This window comes from Nuphar pumila, chromosome 12, assembly GCF_984573655.1.
Source record: "Nuphar pumila chromosome 12, dmNupPumi1.hap1.1, whole genome shotgun sequence".
In the NCBI taxonomy this organism is placed as follows: Eukaryota; Viridiplantae; Streptophyta; class Magnoliopsida; order Nymphaeales; family Nymphaeaceae; genus Nuphar; species Nuphar pumila.
The window spans coordinates 99092936-99115570 of NC_143260.1; the positions used below are offsets into that span (position 1 = coordinate 99092936).

Here is a 22635-nt window from a genome sequence, read left to right on the forward strand (position 1 = left end):
CACACACCATGAAGCATGAGACTCATTTCAATTTAGCATGAATCATAAATTTCATAAAATAATACATGCATGATTATGCACACCACTTGGCCTAATTATCGTGCTTAATTCTCATGTTTAACATGCAGTCGCATATGCCATCATGCACAAATAATCCACATGCATACATATAGCATATTCATGATAAATTCCACATCAACATATACATGATTAACATCTCATATCATAATCAAGCACGTAATTTTAGAAAAATAATTTCACAAGTCAAGATATTATCTAAAATCAAGAACTGTATAATATCAGAATTTTCATGTTGTTCATGGGTCTAACATACCATCAAAATGAATAGATATAACTCTATAAAAATTCAGTCATGTAAGAGGATATTAACTTTCAATTCCAAGTAGTAGATCTTAAAAAAATGATTTTGTTTGCTCGTGAAGATTCATGGACCCGAGACTATTTTTATGTTCTTAACCGAACCTACCAGAATCTTTCTTCCCAAAGAAGCAATCACCAAACCTAATTCGAAAGGGATTTTGTCCTCCAAAAATTTCGAGTGAATGGTATGCTTGTTAGCTTTTAGAATCATTTGAGTTGTCGAAAAACTTCATTATAAGAATTCTCTAGATTTTCTAGACCAGAACCTATCTGAGACAGTTCTAGATCCAGGTTTTTTATAGAATCTTGATTTTGTTACGATTTATGTGAGTCTTTGAGATTAACAGAAAATAAAACATATTTTCTTTTATTTTTCTCAAATTTATGCATATGATGTGCATAATATATCAAAAAATCAGCCATTAACTCAAAACCCTTGATTTATTAGATTTTTTACAAAACCGACTCTCAAGAATCACTTTTTGCACACGGGACAAAATTTTTATATTGGGTTGCAACAGCCATAGCCCTCACTTTTGTACCATCAGTAAGGCCCAATATTTTTTGGAGATACCTCCCAGATGTTTGGAAGGTCATCATAAAAGGGTTTGACCATTGGTAATTCGATTTGAAAGGTATATTTATTTTACCATGATGGATCGATCAAAAATATCAAGACAACATAGGAAATACAATATAAATCATGAAAAAATAAGAAAAGTCAAGCATAAATATAGATTATCAAATTTTAATCATGCAACAACATATTGACAGTATTTAAACATCGTCTATAATCATAAAGAGACATCATAAAACATATTTTTCTTTTATTTTTCTCAGATTTATACATATGATGTGCATAACATATAAAAAAATCAGTCATTAACTTGAAATAATTGATTTATTAGATTTTCTACAAAACTGACTCTCAAGAATCGCTTTGCACGCAAGATAGAATTTTTATCTTGGGTTGTAGTAGCCATAACTCTCACTTTCATACCACCAATAAGACCCAATATTTTTTGAAGACACCTCCAATATGTCTGAAAGGTTTCCATAAAAGGGTTTGTTCATTCATGATCCGATTTGAGAGGTATAGCTTATTTGAATACAACTCAAGGCACATGCACTCTAATAAGGAGCAACCAAGAGCCCAGTTAAATTGTGTGTGTGTGTGTGTGTGTGTGTGTATGAGCATATTTTAACAATGCCAAACCAAGTACTCACAAGCACCCCATTAGCTCCACTAAACCTGACTCGCATTCGAGCCCTATGTATGCATGCCTCACATGACTTACAACATAACACATGGTACATACCACACACCATGAAGCATGCGACTCATTTCAAATTAGCATTAATCATAAATTTCATAGAATAACACATGCATGAGTGTGAACACCCCAAATTTTCCAAAAAAAACCAAAAATTCCTTCTTTGCCCCTGACCTCCGTCTTCTGAATAATTGGGTCAATTTTAAACCAAAATTCCATTCATTTCTCGGATTCGTTGGAATCCAAACTCAATTTTCATTCTTGACCCAATTTATGATTCAAATCGGGCCCGAATCCATTCTGGAATCCCAATTTTCAAATTTAACTCGATATTTTCCAGAAACCTCATTTTTCAGAAAATCTTACAATTTCAAAACAAAAATTTTGTAAAATTGCTTCAAGAAACTCATTTGGGCCTCGCTTGTTAAAATCCTAGCACTTCCTTTATATTTTCGGACCTTCCTTTCAAAAATTTAGAAAAAAATAGTTCATCCGCTTCACAAAAACACCTTTTCTTTTTGCTAAAAACCCTTTTTTGAAAGAAACTTTTTGAAAAATTTGGAAAAAATCAAGGAGCCCCTTTGAAAAACCTGCAACGGTTTTCCATTGCGATGCTTCTCGAGCTCTCTCTCTCTCCCTCCCTGAAGCTCTCAAAATGCCTTCTCCAGGCTTCTTCTCCCTCTTTAAATGAGGCATGCAGGGTCTCTTCCACCTCACTACTTTTCACCCCAGCACCCCTCTTTCACGATCGTTTTTTCTCTCGTCTCAACACCTCTTTTTCTTCACAACGATCTTATTCATTCCTCCCCTCCTTCTTAGGTCCTCTGATTCTTCCCCAAATAATCTGAAGGAGATCGACCACCCCTGCAGTAACAGGTAAGTAATCGTCCCCCCTCCTCTTTGATTCTTTGTAAAAAAAAAAAGTCTTTCCTTTCGTAGCCTCTTTTGTTTTAGCTTTTCTTCATCTTCTTCCTTTTATCGTAAGGCAAAATGGTGGGATCGACCTGCATATGGTAGGATCGACCCACCTGTTGCTACATCAATGGAGCTATCCAACTCCAACACTTGTTTTGTTCCTTTCTTTTAAAATTTATTGATGTCTGAGAAATTTGAATATCAATTGATTCAACATTTTTTTTATTCGATCCCTAATGCAATATATAGTAGCTCCCTTTCCTGTAAGTTTTCCTTAATTTCCTTTTGGTTTTTCCTAATTTCTTTTGTCGTGGCCCCTGACCCCCCTCCTGTAAGGGCAAAAACTTTGAATCAGACGCCATAACTCATCAAGTTGAACAATGCAACAGTCAATGTGTAGGTTAGTCAGTACTTGATGGAGCAGTGTATGATCGTCTACTGGATGTGCACACACAGAGAGAGAGAGAGAGAGAGAGAGAGAGAGAGAGAGAGAGAGAGAAAGAGTTGATGTTCATGGCCTTCTTCAGGGAGGATTTTTTTCTCGAATAATCCTGCAGTGCAGTGATTGGGTCTTAAATAACCATCTTCGGGGTACTTAAGTCTTTGCAACTACTCTTTTTCTAGAATCATCATTTTATGACACCAATGGAAGAAAGGTACTTAAGTCTTTGCAATCACACCAAACTCCGATGCTAACTGATGCTGACAAACATGAGGATACGAGCCGCACGTGCTTACATACGTAGCGCTCATTGGGACCCCCGAATACGAGATGTAGCTAACGACATATAACCTGCTTCAATATATATCTGAGAGAGGGAGAGATATTTTCAACAATTATAATAATTTAATCCTATTCTTGGATTTTCTCAAGTTCTTATGATTGTAAATCACAATTGCAACACTTTCTCAAGATTGGTGAAACGTGACAAAAGTGCACATTGTGATTAGAATTCCCAGCTGTGATTATCCGGATGGGGAAACCACTTGCACTGATATGAGTCGGATCCGGGTCGAGTCCTACTGCCCCAGGAGGGAACACACACCTCTGCCTCTGGAGTTCATTGCTGGTGCAACAGCAGCAGGTGAACACCAAAGAGGACCTATGGTTGCTGGCAGAGCTGTAGAGATAGCCGGAGAGGATGTGTAGTCGCAGTAGCATCATCACCAGGGGAGCCGCGATGAGGTTCTGCCACCGAGTCCATCCCTTCGTCCGACGCTCAATCGTCTGCCCGCAGAGTCGCTGCCTGCTCCTGCGCGCCTTCTCCTCTTCCTGCACCTCCTCCCCCTCCCCACCTTCCAAGGCCGTCGTCTACGAACTGCAGGGCCCGCCAGACCAAGTCGCCAGGTGCTTCTCTCTCTCTCTCTCGCTCGCTCGCTGTGGAACTGCTCTAATTCCACCGAACCATTCTTCCTCCAAGCTTTTTCTTGTTCCCTCGTCGTCGTCGTTGGAAATTCGATTATACCCATTTCTTCTTTCATCTGATAAAAATCTGTTTTTTCATTTTCTGCCGAAAATGGAGCTACCATCATTTGGAAAAGATAAAATACTTCCTCTTTTGGGCAGTTTGATGACAGTTGTCTCATCTTCTTATCTTGTGGGATTCGCAATATAGTTTAGTTTTTATTGGGGATTTATGTGTCAGTTGGGGCATCCTCAAACATGCTTCAGTGCCAGTTGGCCTGCCTTCATCCTTTCAAAAACCTTTTACATCTTCAGAATTTTGGTGGTATGATCATTGTATATTCTGATGTTCACAGTTGCATGCCTGCAGATTGGTTGATCTCCCTCCAGTTAATTTAAGTGAGAATGATGTTTGCGTCAAGATGCTCGCGGCACCGATTAATCCGTCTGACATCAACAGAATTGAAGGTTTATTATAAATGTAAATCTATTTTAAATATGGTGGATTTCAACTCCATTTTCGTCTATGGCTTCTGTAGCAATGACGGCACATTAATTGGTCTGTTGAAATCTCATGTGCCTGAAATTGTCACAAATGCTAGTGACGTATGTTGGCTAAGGTGGTTGTGTTCTATTAAAACAAAGTATGTTCAGTGGCTTCTATAAGCATGAATTGCAAGAATGTTAGACTTCAGTTGCAAGTATAAGTTTTTAGGCATGCCATTATACTTTATCATGCAGCTCTTCAGGTGTTCAACTTGGATAAAACATGCTGCAACATCTCTGGTGGATCAAAGCGTTCACTTTCATATTTAGGCTCGCAGCGGATGGCATCATATTGACATAATCTAGCTTTTGAAGCTCTCAGCTGATGGCATCATATTGACATATTCTAGCTTTTTATCTCCGTTGTAGCATCAATTCAGTAAATGATAAGCACAATTAAGCAGATATGACGGTTTTCAAATCGTTTCCGACTATTCTGCTGGTTCTTTCTATAAGAAAATAACAAGTAGTTGAAATGTTGACTTCTGGTCAAAGGTTGGTAAGCTTTTTCTTTTTCTCTCGAGGCCGAAGCCTCAACGAAAATTTGTGAAAGCAAAAGTAGCTTAAAAATAAAGGTGTTGACCATGAATTATCTGCATCCAAGATAATTAGACCGATTAATTCATTGGTCTACATACAGGTACCAGGAGATCACCTGAGCCTGAAGAGGGAAACCATGTATATGAACATCCAAAATATCCATGTGGCCTTTTTACTGGGTGCAATTAATCTTGCTGAAAACCATATGTCAAGTTATAGATGGTTAGGAGAAGATGGAGATAATCTGGAGGTAAAAATAAGAAGAAAAGATCAGGAGAAAGAGAAAGGATGAGAAGACTTGTTTACATTAGTGCTCAATGATTTGATTCTCTTCAAAACTCTGACACTAAATACTGCATGAATACCATTAAAGAGAACATACCTTTTAGCCTAACTAGACTCAACCTAATCTGCATAAAACCACTTGAAGTTCAATTGTCCATAGTAAACTTATTTGCATTTGAAATACATCAGAATATTTGATTTTCTTCTCATCTGTAGGTACTATGTAACCTTGTGTTTTTGTTGCTGTTTGGATTTATCAATACTAGTCTAGCATTCCATTTGGTACATTGTTACCTGGAATTATTGATACTAATCTAACATTCCATTTGATACACTTGCCTTATCTTGATCCAATGAGAGGATATTTACACTTGATGCCCAGTTATCAAATATTTTGAGTAGAAAAAGCATGTAGAAGTTCCTGTTACGTGATTCAACAATGCTAACTTGCAGTGATAGTAACAGTGTGCCATATTCCAATGACTGAAAGAGCTTGAGCTTACAATCCTTCTTTTAGTTTCTTCAAAATAACTGATCACAACTCTTTACTTATCATGAGTGTTAGCGTTTATGAGAAAAGAGAGGGCAAGAAGCTAGGGTTTACAAAGGCTTCAAAGGTGGAGAGAAGAAACCAAGTTTCATTCAACATACACAAATCGTGTGAGGGGGTCCACACTAACATAAAAAGGGTTGACCCCTTTAGGTACAACAAAAAGAAGAAGCAAAAATTCTAATATACCCTCTTTAATAGGGTATGTATAGTAAGACCTCAGAAGTGACAATACACAACTGTAATACATTATATTACATAGACTTTCAATAGTCCCTTTCAAACTTGGAAGGACGGAAAAGAATCATTCTAAGTTTGGAAAGGAAATAACTAAAATGCAAGGGATAAAGACTTTTAGTGAACACATTTGCAATCTGATTCTTTAAGCTGACATGTTCCGAAGTTATAATCCCATCTTCATAAGCCCTTCTTGTATAATGACAATCTATTTCAATGTGCTTGGTGCGCTTTTGAAACTCTAGATTCTTGGCTATATAAATAGCACTCATATTGTCACAATATAGTTGAGATTTTTTTTTTCACATAAAATTTCTAATTCATTTAATAGCCATCGTATCCAAATAATCTCATCTACAACTTGAACCATAGCTCTATATTTTGCTTCAGTAGTAGACAGAGCAACCCTCTATTGCTTCTTTCTCTTCCACGAAATGAAAAAGCTTATAAGGAAAACACAAAACTCTGTGGTGGAAAGTCTATCTCTAGTGGAACCTCCAAAATCATCGTCACAAAAAGCTCTCAACTCTGTGTCTAATGAAGATGAGAAAAACATGCCATAGTGCATAGAATCTTTGATATACTAGATGATTCTAAGTACAACTGCCAAGTGAATTTATCTGGTAGCACTCATAAATTGACTAACTACATGAACTGCATGAGTTATATCTGGTCTGAATATAGTCAAATATATAAGGCTCCGAACTAATTGTTTGTATACTAGATGATCCTCTAGCTCAACACTATCAGTAGCTTTCATTTTCAAATTTGTCTCCATGGAAGAATTTATTACTTTTGAGTTATCAGCTAATCTTGCTTTCACAATCAAATATGTAGCATACTTATGTTGAGACAAGTAGAATCCCTTTGAGAGTAAGCTATCTTAAGCCTGAGAAAATACTTTAAACACCTTAAATCTTTCATCTTGAACATGTTGGCCAATTTTTTTTGGTCTTTTCAATCTTTTTTATGTTATCTCTAGTGAGAATCATATCATCTACATAAAGAAGCAATATACTTTTTTCAAGAGGAGAGGAAGACACAAACAAAGCAGGATCATGGTGACTCTGCTCCAAACCAAGTGATCTTACTGTTGAAGTGAACTTTTTAAACCAAGTTCGAGGTGCTTGTTTGAGTCCATATAGTATTCTGTTAAGTCTGTAAATTCTACCTTCTGGATATGAGTATCCTTGTAGTAGTTCCATATATACTTCCTCTTGCAAATCCCTATTCAAAAATGCGTTCTTGACATCTAACTACCAAAGACCCCACTGTTGTATGGCAACTATTGCTACTAGTGTATGAATTGTGGTCATATAAGCTACATGAGCAAAAGTTTCAACAAAATAAATTTCAAAACGTTGACTGTATCCCTTAGCTACCAACCTGGCTTTATACTTCTCCACTGACCCATCTGCCTTTGTCTTTACCTTGTACAACCATTTGCTACCAATAATATTTTTCTTTGTAGGAGGTTTTACTAGTTCCCATGCCTGCATTGTTTCAAGTGCATTCATTTCATCAACCATGACTCTTTGCCACTCCTCATTTCCTATTGCCTCTGCACAGGACTCAGGCTCAACATAGGAATGGATTAAGGCTAAGAATGCACAATGATGAGGAGCAAAAGACTCATGAGATACAAAACGAAACATAAGCACAAAGGGTCTAGAACTTTTATGTACTTGAGAAGACATAGAAGAAGAGGATGACAACTCTAAGTTTTGTTGTTGTCTTGGATCAGGCCTCTTCACTTCCTTGCTCTTCCACTTGATCTAAAAATGAAATTTCAATCACATCTTCATGTTGCCTTGAGTAGGTTTGACTGAATCTATTTTCTCTAGCCAGAAGTTGCTCCTATTTCTCTCCTTGGCTCTCCATCCTCTTTCTCCCATCTTTCTTTTCTTCAAAGGGAACCAAAAAGGACAATTTAGTCTCATTTTCTATCTTTTCTCCATGCTAACTAAAATATAGCACACTCATGAAAAACATGCTGAGATATCCACTTTTTCCTTCCAACAAGATCATAGCACTTGTATCCTTTTTCACTATCAGTGAAACCAAGAAAGCAACAGTTGATATCCTTAGGAGATGACTTATCTCTGTATGTGTCAGCTAGCAAGATAAAACATACACAACTAAACACCTTCAACATGTCATAATTTGGAGCTTTTTTATAAAGTTTTTAAAAGTGGGATACGCCTTCAAGTACTCCAGAAGGCATACAATTTATCTGATAAATGCTCAGTTGACTTCTCCTCCAAGCACAAGAGCTCTTGCTGTCTCCAAGATATGTTTGTTTTTCCTCTCAACTGCACCATTTTGCTCAGGAGTATAGGGACAAGATTTTTTATGAACCACACCCTTCTCTTGCAGGAACTTTTCAAACTCAAAGCTAATATATTCACCACCAGAGTCAATTCAGAGTGTTTTGATCTTAGTAGTAAATTAATTCTCAACCATGGCACAAAAGTTTTTAAAGATTTCAAAAATATCACTTCTATTTTTTATAAAATATATCCATGTAAATCTTGTATAATCATCTATGAAAGTCACAAAATAGGATGATCCTCCTTTTGACACAACAGGAGAAAGCTGCCATACATCTGAATGTATCAAATTAAAATGACTCTCTGATTCCTTATCATTAGACTTGAATGACAAGGCATGACTCTTGGCCAATCTACAACTCATACAGTCTTTGACATGATTTGACACAACTAACTTGGATTTTTCAAAACTTCATAAATACACTAAACTTTGCAATTTGGAACTGGAAATATGCCCCAGGCTTTGGTACCACAAAATAGACTCATCTAAACCTGAAGCTCCATATCCGGTTTTAACTTTTTTTTTTTTGCTTTTTGATATCAATTCAGTTCAGGTAGTATAAATCTCATTTTCTATGGCCAATCCCAATTTTCTTCCCTGACAATTGATCCTGCACAACACAACTAATAAGAGAGAAGATAATATTACAGTTAAGTTTGGTAATTTCACCCACAGAAATAAGATTCATAGCAAGGGATGAAACATGATAAACTTGAGAGATATTGAATTTACTACTAGTATAAGAATCACAAGTAATTGAACCTACTTTGGAGTCAGACATACAAGAATCATCTGCAGTGCGAAAGATACTACTGTAGGGTCGACAGTTAGCTAGGACAGACTCATGAGGTGCCATTATGGCATGAAGCCCCAAAGTCTATTAGCCAATCAGAAGAATGACCTGAGATACCTGAGAAAGCAATTCTAGAAGAGGAGGTAGAATTAACAGAGAAAGAAAGACCAATGACTGACTAAGCAAGAAGTTGCAATTGCTAAATTTGATGCTGAATCTCATGCTGAACCTGTTCTAATCGCTGAAGCTTCCCACTACCTATCACTTGGCCACAAGTAGATAATGGACCAACTAACTGCTCATCCTTGGGCATTGTATCCTCACTCATAAAAAGTTGTATATGCACTACCTTTCTTTTTCTTGAGAATGAGACAATAATTTTTCATTTGACCAAAACTCTTGCAATAGTGACACTGAACAGAGTTAAGCTCACCTCTTCCACCAAATCACAACTCTCCACCGTCCATTTGCCTAGATACAACTATGACATAATCCCACGATGAGTATGATCCAAGAGAGTTTATCTTAGTCTCTTTTATAATTAACTGAGTAATGACTTATGCTGATCAAGAAGCCCTAAACAGGTTTGACATGATACATTTTATACATTTCTTACATTTGTTCTGGCTCTCCATAAGTGCAAGAGCATCACAAATTCTCTGCATATCTGAATAAAATTCTTTAATGAATTTATTTTCTTGGCTCATACTTTTCAACTCAAGTGAGTTGATAATGCCTTGCTCAATTCTTTTGTCTATAAGACTTGCCTGAGGTACGCCCAAGCTTCTTTTCCCTCATGTAATTTTGAAATATTCATGGCAATTCTTGGTTCCACAAACTCAAGAATCCAAGCCTTGACTCTTGCATTGTTCATGATCCATTCCTCTATAGACTTATAAAAATCCCCAGAAACCTTGGGTTTTGCCTTTGAACCATTCAAATAACCTCCCAAACCTTTCCTAACAACCATTGCTTTCAAGAAATCAGCTCAATATGCTTAATTAGTCCCATTCAACTTAACTAGGATAATTTTAATCCCTTCCTTCTCCATAACTCACCAACCCCCAACTACAATGCCAAAAAGCTGCACAAAAACACAATACCAACAAACCAACTATCTAGGTGCGATCTGTACCACTATTGCATTAAGAAGATACTCAAAATAAAACATGGTAAAGAACCCTTCACAAACAAGCCTCATGATACCCAAAAGCTCAACAAATGATATCAAGATTTTTCAAAGAAATACAAATACCATCCAAGGTAACACGATCCACAAAAAGAGCCCCAAATTTCACGATATTTTGCTGTATTGTGTAACTACAACAGTCAACACCAAAGAAAATCTAAAAGAAACAGTCACCACCTGTTTTAGATGCCCAAAAGATCAAAAGAAAGGCAAATCAATCAAATAGAACCCAAGAATAGTATCAACAAGTTCTACACTAAAAAGCCACCTGAGCACAACTTATTTACGACATTAAAACCACCAATAATCAGTTATTAAAGGATTTTCAAGGTCTGGTTACTGTTCACCAAGATACACAGAAAATCAAAGAAAAATTCTCCAAAATTTCAAATCTTAACCAATTAACATGATTTTAGGTTCATTCATCTTCTAAATTCACGTTCTACTGAAACCCCACCTCAATTGATAGAAAACTTACAATTATGCTGATGTCAACAGAGGAGCATGCAAGTCGAGGTGAGTCTGGTCCCAACCGATTGAAGCCTTCTCCTCCACATGTTAGATTTGCAACCTGCAGATCGTTCCACGCGAGAGAGCTGCGAAACAGAGAGAGATAGAGAAAGGGAGAGAGAGGTTTGGGAAAAACCGATACCCTGCTGTGTTAGGGTCGGCTGCTGTGTATTCCTTTATATTAACATGTGATTACAAACAAAATTAGGGTACTAGAATACCCTTATTACAATAATCAATATTACATAATGCCATTAATGAAGAAGTGGATGTCACGGGTCTGGATCTTCAGATCCATGACCCGTAACCAGAGAAAACACTTCTTTTCACCCTCCCTCAAGTTGTGCATGATCTTGAATCATGAACAACTTGCCTTTTAACGTCCAAAATCTGCCCTTTGTCAATCCTTTTGTAAATATATCCGCCACTTGATCTGTAGTTCGAACAAATTCAGGCTCAATCTCTTTCTCTTCTACCTTTTGTCTCACAAAATGCTGGTCTATTTCAATATGTTTGGCACGACTGTGGTGGATTGGATTAAAAGACATACTAATGGCACTCTGGTTGTCACACAAAAGAAGTGATCGAGATATCGATTCTCCGACTTCTGTCAGTAGATGTCTAACCCAAGTAGCCTCAGCAGTGGCGGCTGCCATTGACCTGTATTCAGCCTCTGTACTGGATTTGGCAACAACCTTTTGTTTCTTACTACTCCAAGAAACCAAATTCATCCCAACAAATACACAATAGCCGGATACTGATCTGCGTTCATCTGGATCTCCCGCCCAGTCCGCATCAGAATAAATAGTGATCTCATATGCACTTTGCCCATTTGTCTTTCGCTTATATATGAGACCATCCCCAACCATTCCCTTCAGATATCGTAGTATCCGTTTAACTGCTTCCATATGCCCTTCACATGGGGCATACATAAACTGAGAAACTTGATTCACCGAGTAGACTATATCAGGGCGAGTAAAAGTGAGGTATTGTAACATACCCACTATGCTACGGTACTGTGTGGGATTATCAAATGGATCTCCGTCTTGAGAGCTAAGCCTTTGATGAAGAACGCTAGGAGTGCTCAAGGGCTTGCAGTCTTTCATACCCGCTTTATTGAGAACATCAATGGTATACTTATGTTGAGTGAAAGTCATTTCTTCAGAGGAACTGTCGACTTCAACTCCAAGAAAGTATCGTAGTTTGCCAAGGTCCTTCATTTTGAACCTCTGATTCAAGAGATGTTTGACTTCTTCAATGTGCTCATTGGAACTGCCAGTGATGATGATATCATCCACATATATCAACAACATAGTAATTGTGTCTTGGTTCTTAAATATAAATAAGGAGTGGTCAAGAAGAGATTTCTTAAAACCATATTTTTGTATTTCAAGAGAAAAGCTGTCAAACCAAGATCGAGATGCCTGCTTTAATCCATATATCACCCTTTTAGTCTGCAGACATATTTTGTAGGATTACCTTCTGTGTAACCAGTGGGTTGTTTCATGTAAACTTCTTCTCTCAAATCTCCATGAAGAAAAGCATTCTTCACATCAAGTTGGCTAATGGTCCATTGGTGTTCAATAGCTAAAGAAAGTATGACTCAGATTGTCCCCATCCTCACCACTGGACTAAAAGTTTCATCATAATCCTGTCCTTGCTCCTGTGTAAAACCTTTGGCTACAAGTCTCGCCTTGTATCGCTCTATAGTCCCATCTGGTTTATACTTTATTTTGTACACCCATTTCGAACCAACAACATTTCTGTCAGGTGGTCTTGATACGACATTCCACGTACCACATTCATGTAGAGCTTCCATCTCCTCATTCATTGCTTCAATCCATCTTCTGGAATTTGATGCTTGAGAGAACGTTGTGGGTTCATCTTCTTTATTCAAGGCTGTTAGAAAGAGTTAAAAATCTAATGAGAAATTTTCATAAATGACCCACCTTTCAATTGGATGGCGAGAACGTGTGGATCTTCTAGTATCAACAATGTTGGATGTTGAGGATGTGTCCATGTCTGAATCAACTATGGTGGGTGTCTCTCTTTCTCGTCGAGTGTAGACAAAGCCTTTATACCTTCCTGGATTCAAAGTTGAGTCTGTATTTTCATGATCAATCATTCCATCAGTAGACACAGGTATCTTATCCTTTTGAGTGCAATTTGAGCAAGCATCACTAGCTCCTGCGAGAAGTTCATAATTCAACCAAGGATAATAAGCCTGAACTTTATGTTTTGATTCTGAAGAACTAGTACATTGACAATCAAAATTCAATTCATCGAAGATGACATTTCTTGATATTTTGATGCGCTTACTCACCGGATCATAGCACCTGTACCCTTTATAGTCATCAACATAACCCACAAACCTGCACTTCAAAGCCTTGTCCTGAAACTTATGTCTCCTTGAACTGTCAACATGAACATAGCATAAACCAGGGTTACCGGAAGCGCCTAGCTAAAAGGGGAAGCGCGCTTCGGAAACGCGGAACGTCGCGCTTCCGAAGCGTGGGGGGAAGCGTCCCCCTTTTTTGGGAAGCGCGCCCCTTTTTTGGGAAGCACGCTTCCCTTTAATGGGGGACGCGTTTCCCTTTAATGGGGGACGCACTTCCCTTTAATGGGAAGCGCGCTTCCCCCTCGCTTCCCCCACGCTTCCCCTGTTTTTCAAATTTTTTTGTATTTTTTATTTTTATTTTTTTCTCTTCCCCCTTGCTTCCGAGACGCTTCCTATGTCGCTTCCGAGACACTTCCTAGGTCGCTTCCGAGACACTTCCCGAATCGCTCCTAAGTGGTCCCACGCTTCCCCGCTTCCTAAAATTTTGAAAGTGCCTCGCTTCCCGCTCCCGCTTCCCGTATCGCTTCCCGCTCCCGCTTCCTCAACTGGCAACCATGGCATAAACCACCAAACACATGCAAATCATAGTAGTTGAGGTGAATACCAAAAAGAGACAAGTAAGGAGACTTGTTTTCCAAAATAGTCATCGCCAATCGATTTATCACATGAACTGCAGAATGAAAAACCTCTGTCCATAAAGTGATCGGAAGATTACTATCATGCATCATGCTCATTGCACTCTCAACAATATGACGATGCTTCCTTTCAGCAATCCCATTCTGCTGAGGTGTGTGCGGGCAAGACACCTTTTTCCTTATCCCATTACTTTGAAGAAAGTTAGTAAAGTCAATGGAAGAGAATTCACCTCCTCCGTCACATTGGAAACTTAAGATGTTTTCAGAAAATTGGTTTCTGACAAAGGAATGGAAGTTACGGAACAACTTGAAAGTCTCAGATTTATGTTTCATGAAAAATATCCAGGAATAGCGAGAATAACTGTCAACAAATAAAAGATAATATCTAGTTCCAGACATAGAAGCAACTGGAGCAGGCCCCCAAATATCAGAACAGATAGTCTCAAAAGGTCTTGAAGCTCTTTTATTGATAGAATGAAATGGTAAAACATGACTCTTACATAAGAGACAACTAGAACATTTGTTGTCATTTACATTTATTCCTAAACTTGACTTGGGAATGAGGTTATTTGAAACAAGTTTTTCAATGAAATTATTACTGCAGTGACCTAGACGACCATGCCAAAGGTTTGACTTATTGATTTCAGAGACACTAAAAACGCAGGTAGGATTTTCAGAAGACAACGATGATTGGAGCTTCAAGTTTGGGTCTGCAAAGCGAATATGTGCTGAAGGATCTTTTTGAAAAACATACATATTGCCTTGTCGTTTTCCTCTAGCGAACGTCTCCTTCATGCAGAGATCCTTAACAAGAACAAAAGATGGAGTAAATTCAACTGAGGCTTTGATATCATCAACAAGTTTAGAAACTGAAACAATGTTTTTCTTGATATTAGGGGCATAAAGAACATTTGAAAGATTGATGGAAGATTCGGGCAAGGGTATGATGGAGTTTCCAATATGCGAGACAGAGTGGTGTGATCCATCTCCAGTAACTATACTACTTCTACCAATGTAAGGAACAAGTTTTAGGAGCTTACCTGCATCACCAATAACGTGAGTCGCTGCGCCAGAGTCCACCCTTGCTCATTTTGTTTCAGATTCAATTCTGCTAAGACTGACAACAACAACTCTTTTATTTCTCCGTTGGTCCTTGTATTGTCTGTGCCTCTTTTTGCTTCAGTTTGTGTTGATTTTCCTTTATTTAGGGGATTGAACCAGCAATTAGCTTTGATATGCCCCCTTTTATTACACAGAAAGCAAGTAGGAATTGGCCTCTGTCTTTTTGGGTTGGTATATGAGTTGGGTGTAGGCAATAATCCACGACCTCCATGACCACTTCTCCCTTGTGCTCCTTTTCCCTTGATATCATAGCTTCCTCGTCCTCGTGCATAAGTAACCCTTGTAGCAAGAACTTCTTGTGCCCCAGTATGCATAGATGATTCTTCAGAAAATCCCTTTAGATTCATCTCATATTGTAACAATTTTGCGCGCAGATCTTCAAAGTTGGGCAGCTCAGGTAAACATAACAGAGAAGTGACAATCATATGATAGTCGTGTCCCAATCCACTGAGGGTTTGTTGTACCAAATCTTTATCAGAAACTGTACTTCCAACAACTGCTAACTGATCTGTGATAACCTTCATTTTGTTCAAGTATTCCATGATGGTCATGAAATCCTTTCTTAACATTTGAAATTCTCTTTTAAGAAACATAATCCTGGCCTGAGAAACCTGTGAGTATGTCTGAACAAGTCTGTTCCAAAGTTGCATGGCAGTGCAGTCATTTGGAATGGCTACAAGAACCTCTTGTGACAGTGTTGATGTAATATAAGCAACAAGCGCTTGGTCTCTTTTCATCCAAGCCACAAATTCAGGATTTCTAACATATACACTAGTAGATTCCCCTTTGCTGTCCCTTTCTTCTTGTGATATGAACTCAGGAGGAACTGGAATAGATCCATCCAGATGTCTAGAAAGATCCTGACTCCTAATGAAAGGTATGATTTGCCTCTTCCAAGTCAAAAAGTTACCATTATTTAATTTTTCAAACACAAGTTGGCTGAGGAAACTTGAAGAAAGAACTAACTGGCTAGAGAGTGAATTCATGTTTCACTGAATTAAGAATGTATTCAGCACAATCTGCTTACACCTGCAGTTTTTGTAACTCTTTTTTTTTGCAGGAACTAATTCAGATTGCTGATATGAAACAGAAATTGAATGTCAATCATATTTCTGATTTGTATATGAAATGGAATATCGGATATGAAAATCCAAAAAAAAAAAATATCAATGTGAATATGTATTCCTACTATGTATTGACACAATGAGAATGTATCGGCTTGTTAGTGGCTGAATGAGGAAATCTGGGCTGAGTCACTCAAGAGAGAAAGAAAACAGTGGAGAAACAAAGGTTCGGCCACCACCGAAGTAAGAGAAAAGGAAACTGTAGGGAGAAAAGGAAGGAATGAATGAGACGTGAACCCCAAAAAAAAACTGAGTTGGCTGGGTGAGAAAAGGAAAGGATGAATGAGACGTGAACCCCAGAAAAAATCTGAGTTGGCTGGGTCAGTCGTGAGCCCCAGAAACCAGAAAAATCTGAGTTGTCTCGGTCAGTCGTGAACCCAAAAAAAAAACGAGAAACAGACGTGGGATGAAAAGAATGAGACTGACTGGGTCAGTCGTGATTCCAGAAAGAAACGAGAAACAGACGTGGGATGAAAAGAATGAGACTGACAAGGTCAGTCGTGATTCAAAAAAAAAAAAACGAGAAACAACCGTACCTTTTTGGATTTTCAGACTTTAGAAGAGGAAATAGAGGAGAAATAGATCTTTAGACGTGCCTTTTTGGATCGATTCCAGTTTCAACTGAAGCGTGGCTCTGATACCATGTTAGATTTGCAACCTGCAGATCGTTCCACGCGAGAGAGCTGCGAAACAGAGAGAGATAGAGAAAGGGAGAGAGAGGTTTGGGAAAAACCGATACCCTGCTGTGTTAGAGTCGGCTGCTGTGTATTCCTTTATATTAACATGTGATTACAAACAAAATTAGGGTACTAGAATACCCTTATTACAATAATCAATATTACATAATGCCATTAATGAAGAAGTGGATGTCACGGGTCTGGATCTTCAGATCCATGACCCGTAACCAGAGAAAACACTTCTTTTCACCACATGCACATCTTCAATCAACAATCTCTTGTCTTCAATATGGCTCTGATACCATGTTAGAGTTTACAAGAAAAGAAAGGGAAAGGAGCTAGGGTTTACAAAGGGTTTAAAGGAGGAGAGAAGAAACCAAGTTTCATTCAACATACGCAAATCGTGTGACTAACATAAAAAGGGTTGACACCTTTAGGTACAACAAAAAGAAACAAAAAGTCTAATATACCCCTATACCCCCTTTAATAGGGTATGCACAATAAGACCTAAGAAGTGACATTACACAGCTGTAATTGTAACACTCCAAAATTTCGAACTTGTAAAATTTTTAGAAGAACTTGAAAGAGACTGGAAATCCTTATTTTTCAGAGTTTTGACTTAGCGGATCAGCGGAAAACGATTCTTTTTGAAATAACAAGTAGTCAAACCTTGGGCGCATTACTGTGGACAAACTTACATCAACAAATCAACAATTAAAACCATGTATATAGAAAGAAACTTTAGTTTATACAAAAAAGAGATTTTCTGAGGAAACCCGTGTACAAAACATTAAGCCCAAAGGACATGCCTAGGATGCGAGAACTAGAAGAAACAGTGAGATCTCAAAGCTATCTTGTAATTGTGCTATCACCTGTCACTCAACTCTAATCATCACCTGCGCCCATCAGATAGGTCAGAATTGTGAAAAACTGGTAGGTGCATAAGAATAGCAGAAAAACAACACTACTAAGTACTAACACATGCTTGATTTCATACATGATAAACAATTTTGATATAAATGAATTGAACAGGATAACTTTGTTTCAATATTAACTATCCTGATGATACACACAAGAGAAACATAGAAACAACCAAGTTTTTTCCAAGGGTTTATTATTTTTTATATTTTGATACCCCAGGTAACCAGTTGAGTCCGCTCCTAAAGCGACGGTCGGTGACCGAGAGAGAATTCTCCTAAGGCATACGTGGCAAGGGATGCATCCAACTTCTGCAGAATTCCATGGGGTCTATCACCTAGGATAAATTCGATAGCCCTGTCTCCTAACTCTGATGTCTGGGGACATCGAGTCTATTGCTACTCGAGGAGTGTGGTTGTTAACAACCTGTCCATCGGAATTTTTATACCATCCCATCCTCTCTCTTGACGGAACCAAGGAGACGAATGAGTGCGTCATGTTCTATTTTAACTGACGACCCATTCTACATGTTCTGGTTCGTTGAATCCATTCGAGCATCTTGCCTGTGAAGGCGATTATCACTTGTTTGTGTAATTACCACTTTTATATCATTGTGCAGTTTGTATGTTATGAGATCGCCACAAATCTCTTATCTAATTATCGTAGTATTAACATGCAACGCATGTCTAATGATACCCCTTACGATAAAAGGGGTGTGGATTTCTCAGAAGAAATCCCCGACCTTAGCCATTTTCAATTTTTGCTTTTCAAAACTACATATACTTGAATACTGAATTTTCATAAGAAATCCCTTTTTTTAAGGCATTGACGCACATGCGCAAAATCTGCGTCTTTTGAAAAGGACAACCATGATACAGGGTTAGGCAGAGTACGCAAACCACGTACCTTACGAATATGCACGTATAATACATATATCACATAACGCAGGCCTGTACACATTAGAGCTTGGCGGCAATGCATAAAGCATGACCTGATGTGCGAAACCACACCTCGAGCAAAATCAATGCATAAGTAGTGTATGAGGTACGAAACCGTACCTGGGCTAAATAAATGCATAAGCAGTGCACGGGGTACGAAATCATACCTCATCTAAATAAATGCGTAAGCAGTGCACGAGGTACAAAACCGTACCTCAGCTAAATAAATGTGTAAGCAATGCACAAGGTACAAAACCGTACCTCAGCCAAATAAATGCGTAAGCAGTAGCCTGTGCACATGAACAACACAACGGCAAAGTAAATGACATAAAACAAGGCTCGATATGCAAAACCACACATCGAGCTAAATAAATGTGTAAGCAGAAGCCTATGCACGTAAAAGCGTGGCGGCAAAGTAAATGATATAAAGCAATGCTCAATATGTGAAACCACATATCGAGCTAAATAAATGCATAAGCAAAAGCCTGTGCACAAAAAAGCGCAACGACAAGGTAAATAACATGACGGAAAAAAGGACAAGGATCGCAAAATTGCGTCCTTGAGTTAAAAACGTACATATATATAATTATGTTTATTTACAAGTTTTAACATTGTCATTTCTTTGTTCTTTGTGCAACTTTTCCCTACCTCAAAGAATGTCAGTTTTGTTGATGGTTTCAGGTGTAGGTCATAAGTGACATATGCCTCGGTGCACACGTGGAGTCCGTTGCGCTTATGGGGTGCACTAAAGGATTCGTTATACTGCATAATTAGCACAAGAGAGGCTCTTGTGTATGATCAGATTCATGCACGTGATCAACAAACTGTAAAAATACATGTATATATGATCAGATTCATGCGTAGAATCGGTAAATAGTAAAATACATATGTTTATGACCAGAAGTTTTATTTTTTTTAAAATCACCATCTGCCAAAAACATGTACATGTTAAGGCAACCAAATTTCTTTTTCTCCAAACCTATGCTTGAATCAACTTCCAGTACCTCCTTTTCCATCTAGGTTTTAGAGAGAAACTCATATCTTAATTCTTGGTCTTATGAAAAACTTAGGAGGAAAATCGTTGAGGATGCTTCTTCTTCTTCTATCTCCCTCAACTCACATTTTCTTTTTTTTCTATTTTCCTTTCTCTCTCTCTCTCTCTCTCTCTCTCTCTAGAGGACGACTTCTAGAGAGAGAGGTTCTTAACCTCCTTTATAATTTGAAAAGTCTCTAGGGGGTGACACCCCTTTTAAGACATTTAGGGGTAGAGTTCTACCCATGGTAGAACTCTCTCTAACAAATATTGTCTTTTTATTTTATTTGCTTTTTATTTTTATTTTTTGTTATCTTGTGGAATGTTCCATGTTAAGGGGGGACACTCTCATCTAGAATGCCAAGTGGGGTAGCATCTTTACTCTTTAAATTCAAATATTTGTTTTTTTTAAGTTTTAAATTCATTTTAGTTTTAAATTGGCATGGCTAGATTATGGGTACAGGTTGGACCCATGATCCAAATCCATATCCATATCCAAATTCAATTGGATCTCAACCCCGATCGGGTCCTAGTCAATATGGATCCTAGACTGGGTACAAATCCATATTAACAATGGTCCAACGGAGTGGGTCAAGTATGATCCAAACAAAAAAAGACCAAAAAATAAAGGTCGGTCAATTTAGAAAAATGCATTTTTTGAACCAATTGATATCCGATTTCGATAAAACAGATCTTCTATAAAATCTACATTCCGAAATGGATCTAACAATGGTCATATAGATTAATTTTGCTCCAGAATTTAACCCAAATTTCGCTCGAATTTAAAAGTTAAAAACAAATAATTTCGCAGATTTTTCTTAACATATTTGGATATTGTCAGTGGGCTCTGGACCATGTCCAGACCTAGGTTGATGTCATCCCATATTTAAGATATTTTACATAATTTTATCATATTAAATATAAACATTTAATTTAATATTATATTTTCGAGCTTAAAAATTATGGAAAAATTACAAGATATTATATCACTACCCCTTTAAAAGAATTTTACCCATGAAATTATAACGTACCAAATAAATGTGGATTGTGTTAATGCATATCGGTCTCAAGCTCCCAAGTGCACTCGTCCAGTCCTTGATATTGCAAACACACTTTCACAAACAAAATCGTCCTACTCTGAAGTATCCTCTTCTAGCGATCCACAATCTCCACCGGTCTCTCCTCCATTGTCAAATCTGACTGTACTTCGACCGCCTCATACTAAATAACATGTGAGCGGTTGGTTATATACTTTCTCAACATCGAGACGTGAAAAACATTGAGGATGTGGGAAAACTGAGGCGGAAGTACTACTCGGTAAGTTAACTCACCAACTCGCTCGAGGATCTCAAACGGTTCAACGTACCGAGGACTAAGATTCCTCTTCTTCCCAAACCTGAAAACACTCTTCATAGGAGATATCCGAACAAACACGTGATTGCCCACTGTAAAGCTAAGCTTCTTATGCCGCTGGTCTGCGTAGTTCTTCTGTCGACTCTGCGCTGCAACTAATCACTGACAAATCATTAGTACCTGGTCTGAATAGTGATGAATCGCCTCTAGAGACTCCATTGCTCTTACTCCAACCTCATCTTAACGTACCAGAGATCTGCATAGTCTACCATACAGAGCTTCATACGGAGCCATACCAATACTAGCATGGTAACTGTTGTTATATAAAAGCTCTGCAAGTTTCACATGCCTGTCCCAATCCCCTGCTCAATCTAGTGCGCATGCTCTAAGCATGTCCTGGAGAGTCTGTATCGTACGCTCCGTCTGTCCGGCGGCCTGTGGGTGAAAAGTCGTATTGAACTTCAACTTGGTACCCAAGGCCTTCTGCAATTGACACCAAAAACGAGACATGAAGCGATGATCTCTATCTGATGCGATAGAAAGTGGTATCTCGTAAAGTCAGACAATTTCATCAATATACAAATCTGTGAGGCTCTCCAAACTTTGGCTCACCCTAATCGGAAGACAATGGACACTCTTCGTTAATCTTTTAACTATAACCCCGATGGCATCATGGTCACGATGGGTCTTCGGCAAATCCACGATGAAGTCTATCGATATGTCATTCCACTTCTATTCAGAGAAGTCTAAAGACCTGCAGTAGTCCACCAAGTCTCTAGTGCTCAATCTTTAACTTGCTAGCAAGTATGACATGACATCGAAACACAAACTCTGCAATGTCATGTTTCATCTTGTTCCACCAATATGTCCTATGAAGCTCTTTCAACATCTTGGTGTTGCCATATACTTCAACCTATGGGTCTCACTCATCAGTTCCTCCCGAAGTACCTTCGTAACCCACCATCTGTCTTTGAACATGATAGTCTCAATCTTTTCACGATGGTACTGCGCATTCAACTTCTTGTGTAATATCGTGTATTTTCTTACTTAGTTAAAATTAAGAGATTGATGAAATTTGGCTGTGTTGTAGAAATATAGGAAAACTCTCAATATTAATATATGATAATTGAGTTTGGGCGTGACCAAGGTCTCATTGACAAGACCGAAATGAGCCAATTAAAAGGTGATAAAAGGTTTTATTTTCAATCTTTAAAATCAAGCAAAATTTAAGCGAAATTTGGGATAAATTCAGGCAAATTTTGGAGGCGAAATTCAAATTATATATCAATAGATGCGTCTCAAATTTTTGAGTTTACCGGTATGTTGCTTTTTCGAATTCGAGCTTCGGTTTGCCTGAAAATCGCATTTTTTCAAAAAAGGCCCGTCTAGATGGGACCGGGTCTAGATTGAATCGGACCAAATCCGACCCATATGATTTAAGTTAATATGGATCTGGACTCAGTCCAAGACCCATATTAATTAGGATCTGTTTCAACTCAGGATCCATATGGATTTTTGATATGGATTTGGATCTTGGATTT

At 38.1% G+C, this 22635-nt stretch overlaps 1 protein-coding gene across 1 annotated transcript in view; it reads left to right on the forward strand.

Moving 5' to 3' along the window:
* Positions 1-3632: 3632 nt before the first annotated feature.
* Positions 3633-22635, forward strand: part of LOC149821294 (Polyketide synthase, enoylreductase family protein) — a 66159-nt gene continuing 47156 nt past the window's right edge. Inside the window, exons 1-2 of the mRNA XM_089982759.1 lie at positions 3633-3918; positions 4346-4443. Of these exons, the coding sequence (XP_089838885.1) occupies positions 3713-3918; positions 4346-4443 (304 nt within the window). The 5' untranslated portion in view covers positions 3633-3712. The remainder of the gene's footprint in view (positions 3919-4345; positions 4444-22635) is intronic.